The following is a 13068-nucleotide window of genomic DNA, read 5'->3' as shown; positions in this document are numbered from 1 at the left end:
ACATAAAGTCCCAGTTTAGATTATCAAATGCTTTCTCTGCATTCGCAAAGAATAATGCTACTTCCTTTTCCGGATGTCTTTCGTAATATTCTGCAATATTTACAACAGTCCTAATATTGTCTCTTATCTGTCTTTTGGGGAGAAACCCTGCTTGATCTTCCTTTATAAAGTTTATCAAATATTGCTTAAGTCGTTCTGCCGAGGTGCCAAGGTGGGGGGATGAGGCTGTGCAGCGCAATGGGGGGGGGGAAGGCAGTGGGGCTGTGCAGCCCAGTTGCTAACAGGCCGCAGACTAGGACCAGTCCGTGGCCTAGGGGTTGGAGACCCCTGTTCTAGGTAACCTTTTAATCTCAGGTATTAATCGTCAGCTTGGAGAGAGTCCAGAGGGTCCAAGGCCATGAAGAGCATTGTATGTGGTGGCCAATACCTTCAACCGAGCCTACACAAGACCTTTTTATTTTATTGAGGGGTTAACCCATACACACTTTTCCCCCTCTTGTTCACATCACAATATAATTAACATAATTTTCCTTTTAAAGTTTGTAAATATTGTTGTAGAGAGAAGGGTGGCAGTTTATTTGTGTCATTTAAATGGAACTGCTGTATAGAAAGCTCAAGAACCTAACCTTACGTAATCGTTGCTGTCTCATTCAGTGAAACAGGAAGGGTTCTTAATCAGACAATTAGACTTTATAATGCAAGCAGCACTTTGTCCTTTGAATTGATTAGTGATGATAATTTTATATGTGTATATCTCCAAACTTAAATAATCTCTTGTCAAGAGTGGGAAGTCTGCTTTGAGCAAAGTGTGGACACATTATTAAAACTATAACAAGGAATGAGAGGTTTAACTTTAATTGTATAGTTTATCTTGTACACTAATGTACTAAGATGTGCTTGTTCAGATGAACTGTGGTATTGCTTTGCTTTAAATACCAGTGGGTTAATGAGTGTTATTATTAGGAATGAGTCTAAGACCAGCAAACAGATGTGTTGCTAGTAGAAAAAGAAAATAGGGAGAAACTGAAAACTGCTGCTACAAGATCCTGCTAAGATAGCTGGCTTACTGCAACGCCTGTTTCATACAGTGCATGTGTAGAAAGCAAAGGTGGAAAATGGTCTGTAAATTCAGTAAAAAACTTTTTCATCTTGGTCATTAATTTGTTAGGTTTTTTTAAAAAAAACAAACCTTTTTTTTTTTTTTGTAAAGTCAGTATATCCCGTAAACATAAGAATGAGGCAGGAATCAGCTGGTTTCATCTCAGCTACATCTGTCAGTGGTTCATTCTGGAGCCCTGAAGAAAATTAGTTCAGATCGCAAAGGAACAGTTATTATCTGAGTAATGAAAACAATTTCAGCTGACTTTGCTTTTGAGCCGTATTGTGAACATATTGAGAAAACTTTCTTATGTTTCCAAATGCAGTGCACCAACATTTTTCCCTTTCTAGGACAAAGGCACAGTATTTAATAGCAGATACGCTGACTCCATACTTAAGAAAACAGTTGCTGAAGGACTTTAAGGTGCATATTACACCTTGTTTGATGATGAAACCACCAATGCAGCATCTTACAAAGAAGTGCAGGTAGCTTTTAAATACTAGTCACCAACCAAAAACATGATTTTGACCAGGTGCCTTCAGACTTGGCAACAGCCAAAGATATTTACAATAAACTGAATGAAGCTTTGGATTTGGCACAACTTCCTTGCTCAAAACTGCTAATGCTATGTAATGATGGCCCAGATATCCAAGGCTGTCACCAGGGTTCCCTCTAAGCTGAGTTAGCGTGACCTAGCTCACAGATTTTTAGCCTCCAGCTCATACATTTTTGTCTTAGCTCAGGAAGGATGACCCCAGAGCACACTAATTTATGCAGTAGCTCACAACTGTAATGCCAGTCGCTCACAGCTTTAATGCCAGTAGCTCACAAAGTAGAATTTTTGCTTGCAAGACTCTGCAGCTTAGAGGGAACATTGGCTGTCACTAAACTTATGAATGATTATCTTATTTTGAGAGAGAGAGAGCCTATGGTAGATATTGGCACTTGTAACATTCATAATGCATTCCGTAGGGGCACGGCAGAACTGGGAGACAATGCATCAAATTTAATTTTCCTTCGTCATGATTTTTTCTATGGATGGCCATCACAATAGGATTTCACAAGAATTCAAAGAAATCTTGATATCCCAAATCATTGTTCCTTGAAATATTTTTCTTCTAGGTAGCTATCACAAGAGAGCGCTACTGCAAGTCTGAACAGTAGCTAGCACTTATGAAGTACTTTAAGGACTTTATTCCTAAGAATAAAAGTAATTTGGTGAAGTCTTCCACAAAGTATAGAAGCATAATCCATTTTTTGTCAGTATTTGGCCATGTTTTTTGGAACCTTGGTCAGTAGTTTTGACCCTTTGACTAGTTTCCACTTTTGAGAAAGCCTGGCAGCTCCATTATAGGTGTTTTTGTTTGCAAAACATTGGTTCAATGATAAAGTTTGATGCACGTTATTCGTTCTTGGTTTCTTCATGGTGCTGTTAATGAACATACTTGTAATTAGGGGTGTTTTTATGAGTTTAATTCCATCCATTGCTGAAGTAGTACTTTCTGAAATCACATTTTTATATCAAAATTATATAGTTTGCTTTTAACACTCAGACTTTCACTCTCCTTTTTTATATGTTTGGACCTTGTGTTGGATAGACTCTGACAAATCATTAACAAACAAAATGATGTTGGGTAACTTTGACTTGTCTACATGAATTGATCTCTGAACTTCTAGAGGACTCTTATCTTAGTCTCCTGGAGGTAAATACTGACAATCCTTTTGTAATAGACATGCTATTTTAAAGAAAAGACAGAAAACTTTTGAAATGTACATTGTTTCTGGGTTATGGTTTATGGAATTTTACAACTTGGCACAAGTCATTTAACCCACACCTGGTTTGGTTCTTATACTACCTAGTTCTTCATCCATGGATTGAATCTTAATAATACTACTGTTTGCAGGAAAAAATAAATTTCTCTGCTTGTTTTTTTTTTGTCACTGTTTTTTTGTGGGAGGGAGGCAGTACAAAATGGTATGGTCTTCAGTAAGTACAAGGGATGTTTTGGGCTTCAGCAAGGGAGGAAGATGATAAAAGTGGCACATCATGGGCAGAAATAATTCCATCCATGGAAGTGCTGTAATCATGACCTCTATTAATTCTCACAATCAGTGAAATCATTTCCCCTGTGAGGTGAGTGGAACTGAGAGTGCACTGACAGGTTTGTGAACCACAAACCAGCGATGTTCCTCAAGAAAATAGGTTCATGATGAAATCCATGCCCATTCCTAGATCTAATACTCAGGTATATAATGTATGAGATAGAAAGATAGCTTCTTTGTTTTCTTGTAAGAACATGAGAGAAGCCATGTTGCATCAGGCCAATGGCCCATCCAGTCCAACACTCTGAGTCACACAGTGGCCAAAAAAAATTATACACACACACACACACACACACTGTGGCTAATAGCCACTGATGGACCTCTGCTCCATATTTTTATCCAATCCCCTCTTGAAGCTGGCTATGCTTGTAGCCACCACCACCTCCTGTGGCAATGAATTCCACATGTTAATCACCCTTTGGGTGAAGAAGTACTTCCTTATATCCGTTTTAACCTGACTGCTTAGCAATTTAATCGAATGCCCACGAGTTCTTGTATTGTGAGAAAGGGAGAAAAGTACTTCTTTCTCTACTTTCTCCATCCCATACATTATCTTGTAAACCTCTATCATGTCACCCCGCAGGCGCTGTTTCTCCAAGCTAAAGAGCCCCAAGTGTTTCAACCTTTCTTCATAGGGAAAGTGTTCCAACCCTTTAATCATTCTAGTTGCCCTTTTCTGGACTTTCTCCAATGCTATAATATCCTTTTTGAGGTGCGGCAACCAGAACTGCACACAGTACTCCAAATGAGACCGCACCATCGATTTATACAGGGGCATTATGACACTGGCTGATTTGTTATCCATTCCCTTCCTAATAATTCCCCTAATAATTCCTAATAATCGCACATTGTCTTGACATTTTCAGTGAGTTATCTACCACGACCCCAATATCTCTCTCTTGGTCAGTCTCTGCCAGTTCACACCCCATCAACTTGTATTTGTAGCTGGGATTCTTGGCCCCAATGTGCATTAATTTGCACTTGGCCACATTGAACCTCACCTGCCACGTTGATGCCCACTTACCCAGCCTCAACAGATCCTTTTGGAGTGCCTCACAATACTCTCTGGTTCTCACCACCCTGGACAATTTAGTGTCATCCGCAAACTTGGCCACTTCACTGCTCACTCCCAACTCCAAATCATTTATGAACAAGTTAAAGAGCATGGGACCCAGTACTGAGCCCTGTGGCACCCAACTGCTTACCGTCCTCCACTGCGAAGACTGCCCATTTATACTCACTCTCTGCTTCCTATTACTCAGCCAGTTTTTGATCCACAAGAGGACCTGTCCTTTTACTCCATGACTCTCAAGCTTTCTAAGGAGCCTTTGATGAGGAACTTTATCAAAAGCTTTCTGGAAGTCAAGGTAAACAACATCTATTGGGTCTCCTTTGTCCACATGTTTGTTCACCCTCTCAAAAAAATGTAACAGGTTAGTGAGGCAAGATCTTCTCTTACAGAACCCATGCTGAGTCTTCCTCAATATCCCGTGTTCATCAATGTGCCTACTCATTCTGTCCTTGATAATGGTTTCTACCAACTTTCCCGGTATTGAAGTCAGACTGACTGGCCTGTAATTTCCCGGATCTCCTTTGGAACCCTTTTTAAAGATGGGAATGACATTTGCTACCTTCCAGCCCTCAGGAACGGAGGCAGATTTCAATGAAGGATTACAGATTTTTGTCAGAAGATCCACAAGTTCAACTTAGTGTTCTTTCAGAATTCTTGGATGTATGCCATCCGGACCTGGTGACTTATTAGTTTTTAATTCGTCTATCATTTGTGGTTCCTCCTCTCTTGTCATCTTAATTTGACTCAGGTCTTTCAACACCCCTTCCAAAATTAGTGGTTCTGGAGCAGGCAAACACTTCTCATCTTCTACAGTGAAGACAGAGGCAAAAAATTCATTCAGCTTCTCAGCCATTTCCCTATCCTCCTTCAGTAATCCTTTGACCCCTTGGTCATCCAAGGGCCCCACTGCCTCCCTGGCTGGTTTCCTGCTTCTAATATATTTGAAGAAATTTTTATTGTTGGTCTTTATGTTTTTTGCAGTATGCTTCTCATAGTCCCTTTTTGCCTTCCTGATCACAGTCTTGCATTTGATTTGCCACAGCCTGTGTTCCCTTTTATTAATCTCGCTCCGACTGGTTTTTCACCGCTTAAAGGAGTCCTTTTTACCTTTTACACCTTCCATTACTTTGTTTGTTAACCATGCAGGCCTTTTCTTATACCTGTTTGTGCCTTTCCTAACTTGTGGTGTATATTTTATCTGATCTTCTAGGATTGTAGTTTTAAATAGCCTCCAAGCTTCCCCAAGGGTTTTGACCGTATTTACCTTTCCTTTCAGTTTCCTCTTCACGTGCCCCCTCATCTCAGAGAATTTACCCCTTTTAAAGTTAAACGTGGTTGTGCTGGTCTTTGGGGGCAACTTCCTATTTATACAAATGGTGAAATCAATAACATTATGGTCACTGCTCCCAAGCGGTGCGATCACTTTTACATCTCTCACCAAGTCTTGAGCATTACTTAGGACCAAATCCAGGATCGTCCCCACCCCTGGTAGGTTCTGAGTTCATCTGCTCCATAGCACAGTCATTGAGAGCATCAAGAAACTCAATCTCTTTTTCTCGACCAGAACACATATTGATCCAATCAATCTGCGGGTAGTTAAAATCACCTATTATGACACTTTTTACGTTTAGCCGCTATCTTTAATCCTTCCATCATATTATAATCATCCTCTATCTTTTGATTTAGGGGGCGATAACAAACTCACATAGTTAAATTTCTTTTTGGGCCCTCTATTTCAACCCAAAGCATTTCTAGAAGGGAATCTAATTATCTGACCTCCGTCTTACTGGACCGTATATTCTCTCTGACATACAGAGCCACCCCACCTCCAACCCTTCCCTCCCTATCCTTCCGATATAACTTATATCCAGGAATCACTGTGTTCCACTGATTCTCCTCATTCCACCAAGTTTCTGAAATTCCCACAATGTCTGTTTTCTCCCAACGCTAAACATTCCAATTCACCAATTTTACTTTGAACACTTCTAGCATTTGCATACAAACATCTATAATTTCCCAGGCAAGCTAGGCCCGCCACCTTCCTCCTGCCGCCTCGAGACTTTGGCAGACAGTCCATACTGTTTGTCATCATCACAGTGGACCACTCTGATCCATTACCCGGTAGAAAAGTAACAGCTAACCCTTCATCTCTTTGAGATGAGTCCTCCCGAACCAGAGACATTTCATCTCCTGTCGGCTTTCCCCCAAGACTTAGTTTAAAAACTGTTCTGCCACCTTTTTGATTTTAAGCGCCAGCAGCCTGGTTCTAGCTGGGGACAAGTGGAGACCGTCTCTTTTGTACAGCTCCCACTTGTTCCAGAAAGCATCCCAGTGCCTAACAAACTTAAACCCTTCCTCCTTACACCATTGTCTCATCCACACATTGTGACTTCTAATTTGTGCCTGTCTCTCCTGCCCTGCACGTGGAACAGGTAGCACTTCTGAGAAGGCTACCTTGGAGGTCCTGGCCTTAAGTCTCCCGCCTAGCAGCCTAAATTTTTCCTCCAGGACCTCACGACTGCATTTCCCCACATCATTGGTGCCAACATGCACCACAACCACTGGCTCTTCCCCAGCACTGTCTATCAGCCTATCTTCTACACACGTAATGTCTGCTACCTTCACACCAGGCAGGCAAGTCACCATACAGTCAGTACGTGGTTTTGCCACCCAGCTGTCTACTTGCCTAAGGATCGAATCACCAACTGTCAAGACCCCCCCCCCCTCCCTGCCCAGGGATGGTTCCTTGGCACAAAAGGATTCCCACTTACCAACTGAAGAAGAGGTCCCTCCTGAGGGCGCATTCCCCTTATCCTCAGCACGGTGCCCTGTTCTCTCTCGACCCTCATGCTGCCTGGCAGCAATGGGGCTGCCACGTTCAGAGCGGGGCTTATCTAATACACCCTCGAGAGTCTTCCCTGAGTGCCTAACTGACCGTCTCTGCTTCTCCAGGGCAGTCACCTCGGCCTCAAGGGTACGAACTCGTTCCCTGAGGACCAGGAGCTCCTTGCATCGAGCACACACTCAAGACTTCTGTCCTGCGGGCAAACAGTCATACATGTGACAGTGCAAAACACTGGAAAGCCCCCACCCCCGTGCTGGCATTCTACCTTCATGATAGCTTTAAAAAAAAAAAATACAGTCCTCTTTAAATCCTGTTTGTTTAAGTGGCTCCCCTTCTGGAGGTCAACTTACCTTATTGGGAGAGCAAGGAAATTAGGGATCTGGGTTCCTGGTCCTTGTTACTAAACTGGTCAGATTGTACTGTGTAATGAATTCTTTTAATGAGTTAATAAATCTTTATATAATGTTTAAAGGGTCTGGTTTTCTTGTGTGCATCCAACACATCGCAAACTGAACCATTTTTTACGTTTGTGCCCAGCTTTAATTAGATCACAAATCTTCTTGCAGGATAATATCCAAAGGATAGCATTTAAGCATTCTATACATAGCAGTCCATCACGATGAAGCATAACATATCAAAGCATACTAGCACAGCATTAGTGAGACTCTCTCTGGCCTATATCTTTATTATAGCTTTCTATCCAATGGCATCAGGTGGTCGCTGTGGTCCAATGAGGGATCTTCTTCTGAGGAACTTTCTAGAGGATGTTGGCAACTGCTCCTAATCTGGTTACACAGTTGAGCACAGGTTCTCATGATTAACCAATTACAACATTCTTGTGCCTGGCCTTGAAAGAGATAAGGATGGTAACTGCAGGGACACAAAGATCCATGAACACCTGTGAGCCACACTAGACTTCTAATATTAATGTTAACCTCAAGGGGAAATTAGAATGGTTCGCATATGTCAACAAGTGTTGTAGCAAATATTGTATTGTGAAAGGAGAGAAAATAAACTGATAGTTGTTTGGCACTTTTTCTTGAAAGCAACTGTTGTACTTGCACGGATCCTATACCGTCTGCATATCTGATTCAGAACACTGCCCTTCGTACAGATGCTTTTGCCATTGCTTATAGACAGTAGTTATATAAATAAGGTTTAAATGCCCTTTGCCCATTTCACAAGCTCTATAAAGTGGTGCTGTGTTAGTAAAAAAAGGGGATGCCTTTCTAAATACTTCAGAAATTCAGACAATGTTACTGGCAAAGGGTCATGCAAATCCATTCTTAAGATTAAACAACTTTTAATTACCCCACCCTCCCAGAAAAAAAAAAAACCAAGGGAACCTAGGACCTTTTATCTCCATGCTGTGGCATTTTGAAGTTAGAGCCTGCTCTCTAAAATGATCATTAATTAAACAGCAAGTGTCACTTTAAACTTAACAAATTGATTGTGGCATAGAACAATGAGCTCTATGGGCCATGTCCTACAAAAGCCAGCGCTACATATAAATGTGTTTATTATACCCTTAGTATTATTTTGGCGGCAACAGAGTAACATGTTCTGGAATTATTTGAACTCAGTTTTTTCAAAGTTTGGAAACAAATTCATGAATTAGAAGAATACACTTGTATAGCATACACATTGGTGTTGGACCCATTCCAGTTCAGTAGACAGCACTAGTCACCCTCACAGACTATCTCTGTAAACAAGTTGGATTGAGGTGGGTCAGCACTGCTGCTACTTGTTTGTTTTTACAGCAGCGTTTTACATGGTTAATCATGATCTTCTGACCCTACCACCTTGCCAACATAGGAGTTTGTGAGGTAGTGAAGTGGCTTGCCTCATTCCTCCAAGGTTGGGGAGAGAGGGTGTCAACTGGGGCACCCAATGGTATGTGGGGATCCTCATTAGGCAATCCTCTTTCCAATGATGTTTAACATCTACCCTTGCCCAGTTGGTGCAGAGTTTCAGGCTGGGATGTCAGTACTCTGATGATACCCAGCTGTATTTGTTAATGGGTGGTTGGCTGAATACAGCCACAGCAAATTTGGCTGAGGGGCTAGAGGCTATGGTGGGATCGTAGAAACAGCACTGGTTTAGACTGAATCCTGCTAAGATGGAGGTTCTGTGGCTGGAGGGGGGCTGCAGGTTTGGAGTGCTGAACTGCAGCTCGTGACAGTGTGCCGTTGATATGACACCAATTGTCAAGAGCCTGGTTGTGATTCTGGGTGCCTCCTTATCAGTGGAGGCCCAGATCACAAATGTTGCCAGACTAGCATTTTTTCCATCTACACCAGGTTAGGCAGCTGGCTTTCTACCTGTCCCACCCTGACCTAGCCATGGTAATCTGTACATTTTCAACTCCAGATTAGACTACTGTAACTCAGTCTATACAGGGCTGTCCTTGAGACTGACCTGGAAACTCCAGCTTGTCCAGAATGTAGCAGTGCCAAGTCCTTATGGGGGGTTTCTTTCCACTTCCCTCTCCCCTACCCCGGCACTTTGCAGCCAGCAGCTCTATCCATTCTCCCCCCCCCCCCAAGCTCATTTCATGTAGCTTCCTCTTGCTCCTCCACCTCCCTTCTCTCCGCCTGCTGCTTTTGCTGCTGCAGTGCACTATACCCTGCTCAGCTCTCCCAGCTCCAGCGGCTGCTGCTGCTTTACTGGCTCAGCCATGGCAAAAAAAGAGGGAAAGCAGGCCACATCCCAGAGGGCCCCCTGGAAGTCAGGGGGCAGTGTCCTCACAGATACACACACATACACACACCCATGGCTACAGGCCCGGAGGGAAGAGCTGTACATTTAAAATAACTTTGTAAATAAAAGACCCTGCACCCTCTTGACCAGTGAAATGACCAGAAAGTTCTAAATGTAGACTTTATTTTCACTGATGGACTGTTAATGCACTCTCAAACACAAGCATAAAAAGTAAAGCTTTCTTTGGCACACAGAACAAGGGTGGGTCAATTGATAGAAGATTTATTAACGCACAATATTGCCCCTAAACATTTTTGTTTTGAAGGATAAAAGTAGCTTGCACATTTTGGACAGGGTTGCCAGCTCATTACATCTGATGATTAGATTAGCCTGTTCATTTTCACTACAGTCACTTATCTATTTTATTCTAAACAACCAACCATTTTTAGTTTCTCTGTGCTTTAGGATCATTCCTGAAAAATAATAATAATTTTGAGCTAGCCCCAATATTTTCGATGTATTTTTAAAACGACAGAATGGAGTAGTTCATAGCAAGTCAAAAATGAAAGCTGAATGTAGACAGAGTCTTCATATTGTGTCATGGGAAACTGCAGTACAAATAGATACCATTGCATTAAATAATTATACCTTTGCACATAGAAGAGTACAATAGGCAAAGAGAGTGTGGTTTCCCATACGTTTAAAAATGACATATACAGCTTTCATGTGCTCAAGTTTTACTAGGTTTTAAGAGTCACCAAGTCTAAGTCTGTTTTGATAATATGAGAGTTCTACATTTACCATTCAAAAGTACAAGTGGATTTCTTGGGAATGAGCATATACTCCCAGATTAAAGATCTGTGTTTTCACGCTAAAGAATGGTGTAGTCAGTTTCTAATGTTGTATTAATAAGGTTATATTTTAAAGCAGCCTCAGATCAGTTCATTGGTGAGATCTCAGTTCAGTCAGCCTAAACATCTAGTTTTGCTGTACAAGTTCATATGTTAAATTGCAATTAGGAATTATTGCCTCAGACAATCTTATATTCTAATATCCTCCAGCAGCCACCACTGTTCCAGTTGCTGTTGGGCCAAGATTATGTAATACTCTTTAAAAAAAAAAGTATTGTGGTTTATCCCTGTGAAAGTACCATGTGTATAAATTCAAGCATTTAAACATTCTGTTGATCTTAATAGCCTCAAGACAATACTTGTAAAATGAGCATCTAGGCAGATTTCCAATTAACTTCCTAATGCCATTTATTCAGATTAAAAATACATAGATTAAACATAACTAAACTGCTTGTGTCACAGTACCGTCCAATTCTTATGTTTTCTTCTAGTCAAAAATGAAATAGAAAAGCTATACTTTGAAACATAATTGTTGTGATAGTTGCTTACTTTTTAAAAAAAAGAAGTAGGTGCACTTCTTTCAGTGTGAACATCATTAAGCTCATACAGTCCTGAAATTTGTATAAAAGGCACTGACTGATAAGGCTTTAAAGCATATGAAATGTTTGACTTAAAGTAATATGGCTGTCTCAAAAACGCAAGTTTTCTCAGTTTTTGACCATGGAGGCTTATTAGCAGACCAAAGTCCTTTGAAACCAAGAGTCACAGGTTGATTTGTTTTTTAATGATTTTGTTCCGTTCTCTTGATTGCTTTGTGCTTTGTTTACTCCCTTAGTCCTGGAATGAGATCTGATGTGAGCACTTCACCATCTACCTCCTCAACAGCTACGGGACCACCTCCCAAACTTTGCCTTGTTTGCTCAGATGAGGCTTCTGGATGTCATTATGGTGTCCTAACTTGTGGCAGCTGCAAAGTATTCTTCAAAAGAGCAGTGGAAGGTAGGATATAATTTAATTAACTCATGGAAGATGGCTATGATGAATGTATGAATCGCTTGTTCACTTTTTAACCCCTTCTTTGAATTCAAATGCTTTCATTCTCTGCAAATTAATGTATATACACAGTAAAGATAATTCACAGATTCCTTTTAATCAAGGATTCAGATGTTACTTTTAATGAAGGAGTGTATATAATCATATCCACTTGTCTTTTCCTGGCGTATACTAACTTTTGGCATTTAACACAGGCAATGATCCCTGTGCTTATCTTATTCACTTGAACAGATCCTCAGGTATCAGCAAACAGGCAACTTTCATACTTTCAACAGCTTATGGCAAGCAAGAAATAGTTTTCCTGTTTATCTGTTAAGGAAACAGTAATCATGACTGCACAGATTTGGAGGGCTTGAGTGAGGAGGGACAAAGAGTTGAAATTGTTCTTCTGTCCTGTTCCCCTTATCAGAGTTGTGATTGCTGGGGGAGAGCAGTTTCATCCTCTTGTTCCTCCTTACTCCATCCTGCCAGTCCTCACATCTGTTCCTGTCTGTGAATTCTGGTACCTCAGAAATTATCTTTCCAGAAGTCAGCAGTAGCTGCAGTGATGGAGAGAAATGTGGGATAACTCTTGCTTTTGTACATGAATGGTATTCTCTAGTATAAACCTCAGTAGTATCTTTAACAATAATTCCTAATCACACTGTATACTAAATATGCTAACAACAAGAAAACATTTTCTTAATTTTTGTTGTCATTTCAGATACATTTATTTCAACAACTACAGAACATTTACAGATTGTGTACATGTATATTATGTTGTGAAGAAAATTTATTTCACAAAAATATGAAGAAATTTGGAACAATTCATAACTTCTTTGCATTGGTGGTTGTTTTGAATAATGTATACATATTGTGTAGTATTTGAAAAACTGTATTAAAAGCTACAGCTTGTATCCTGTTAAAACTTACTGCAGGGTAGGAGTCTCATCCAAAGAATGCAGCTTTCTCTTTTTCCCTTCCCACTGCAGCCCAAGAATACTGCTTCTGGGATTAATCCTAATAACAGCACTTGGGGAAGAGTGGAGGGTTGCCATGGGAGGAGGTAATCAACAAAAATTGCTCTTTCCCATTTGAGGATTTGTTAAAAGGTTCTGTACAATGATTACATTTCTTGTCCCAAAGAGCTTATTACAACAATAAAGAGGGATGAGAGTTTTTTTAAGAACAATTTAAAGCCTAATACATTTTGATGGCACGGGTTTATATATTAGAGTACACTTTTATAGATACAGATTTCCAGATAAGAGGAGGGGCTGTAACTTACTGGTAGACTGCATGCTTTATATGGGAAAAGGTTCTCAGGTTTAAACACTGGCATCTCCAGGTAAATGAGCCTGTTGTA

General features: G+C 40.7%; 1 protein-coding gene across 1 annotated transcript in view; it reads left to right on the top strand.

The window, feature by feature from the left end:
• The window catches only part of NR3C1 (nuclear receptor subfamily 3 group C member 1), a 124892-nt gene that overhangs the window by 38299 nt on the left and 73525 nt on the right, over positions 1-13068 (top strand). Inside the window, exon 2 of the mRNA XM_060240535.1 lies at positions 11506-11669. Within this exon, the coding sequence (XP_060096518.1) occupies positions 11506-11669 (164 nt within the window). The remainder of the gene's footprint in view (positions 1-11505; positions 11670-13068) is intronic.

The sequence above is a fragment of the Heteronotia binoei genome, chromosome 5, assembly GCF_032191835.1.
Source record: "Heteronotia binoei isolate CCM8104 ecotype False Entrance Well chromosome 5, APGP_CSIRO_Hbin_v1, whole genome shotgun sequence".
Lineage (NCBI taxonomy): Eukaryota > Metazoa > Chordata > Lepidosauria > Squamata > Gekkonidae > Heteronotia > Heteronotia binoei.
Note: the sequence above shows the minus strand (reverse complement) of the source record. Positions and strands in the feature narration are given on the sequence as shown.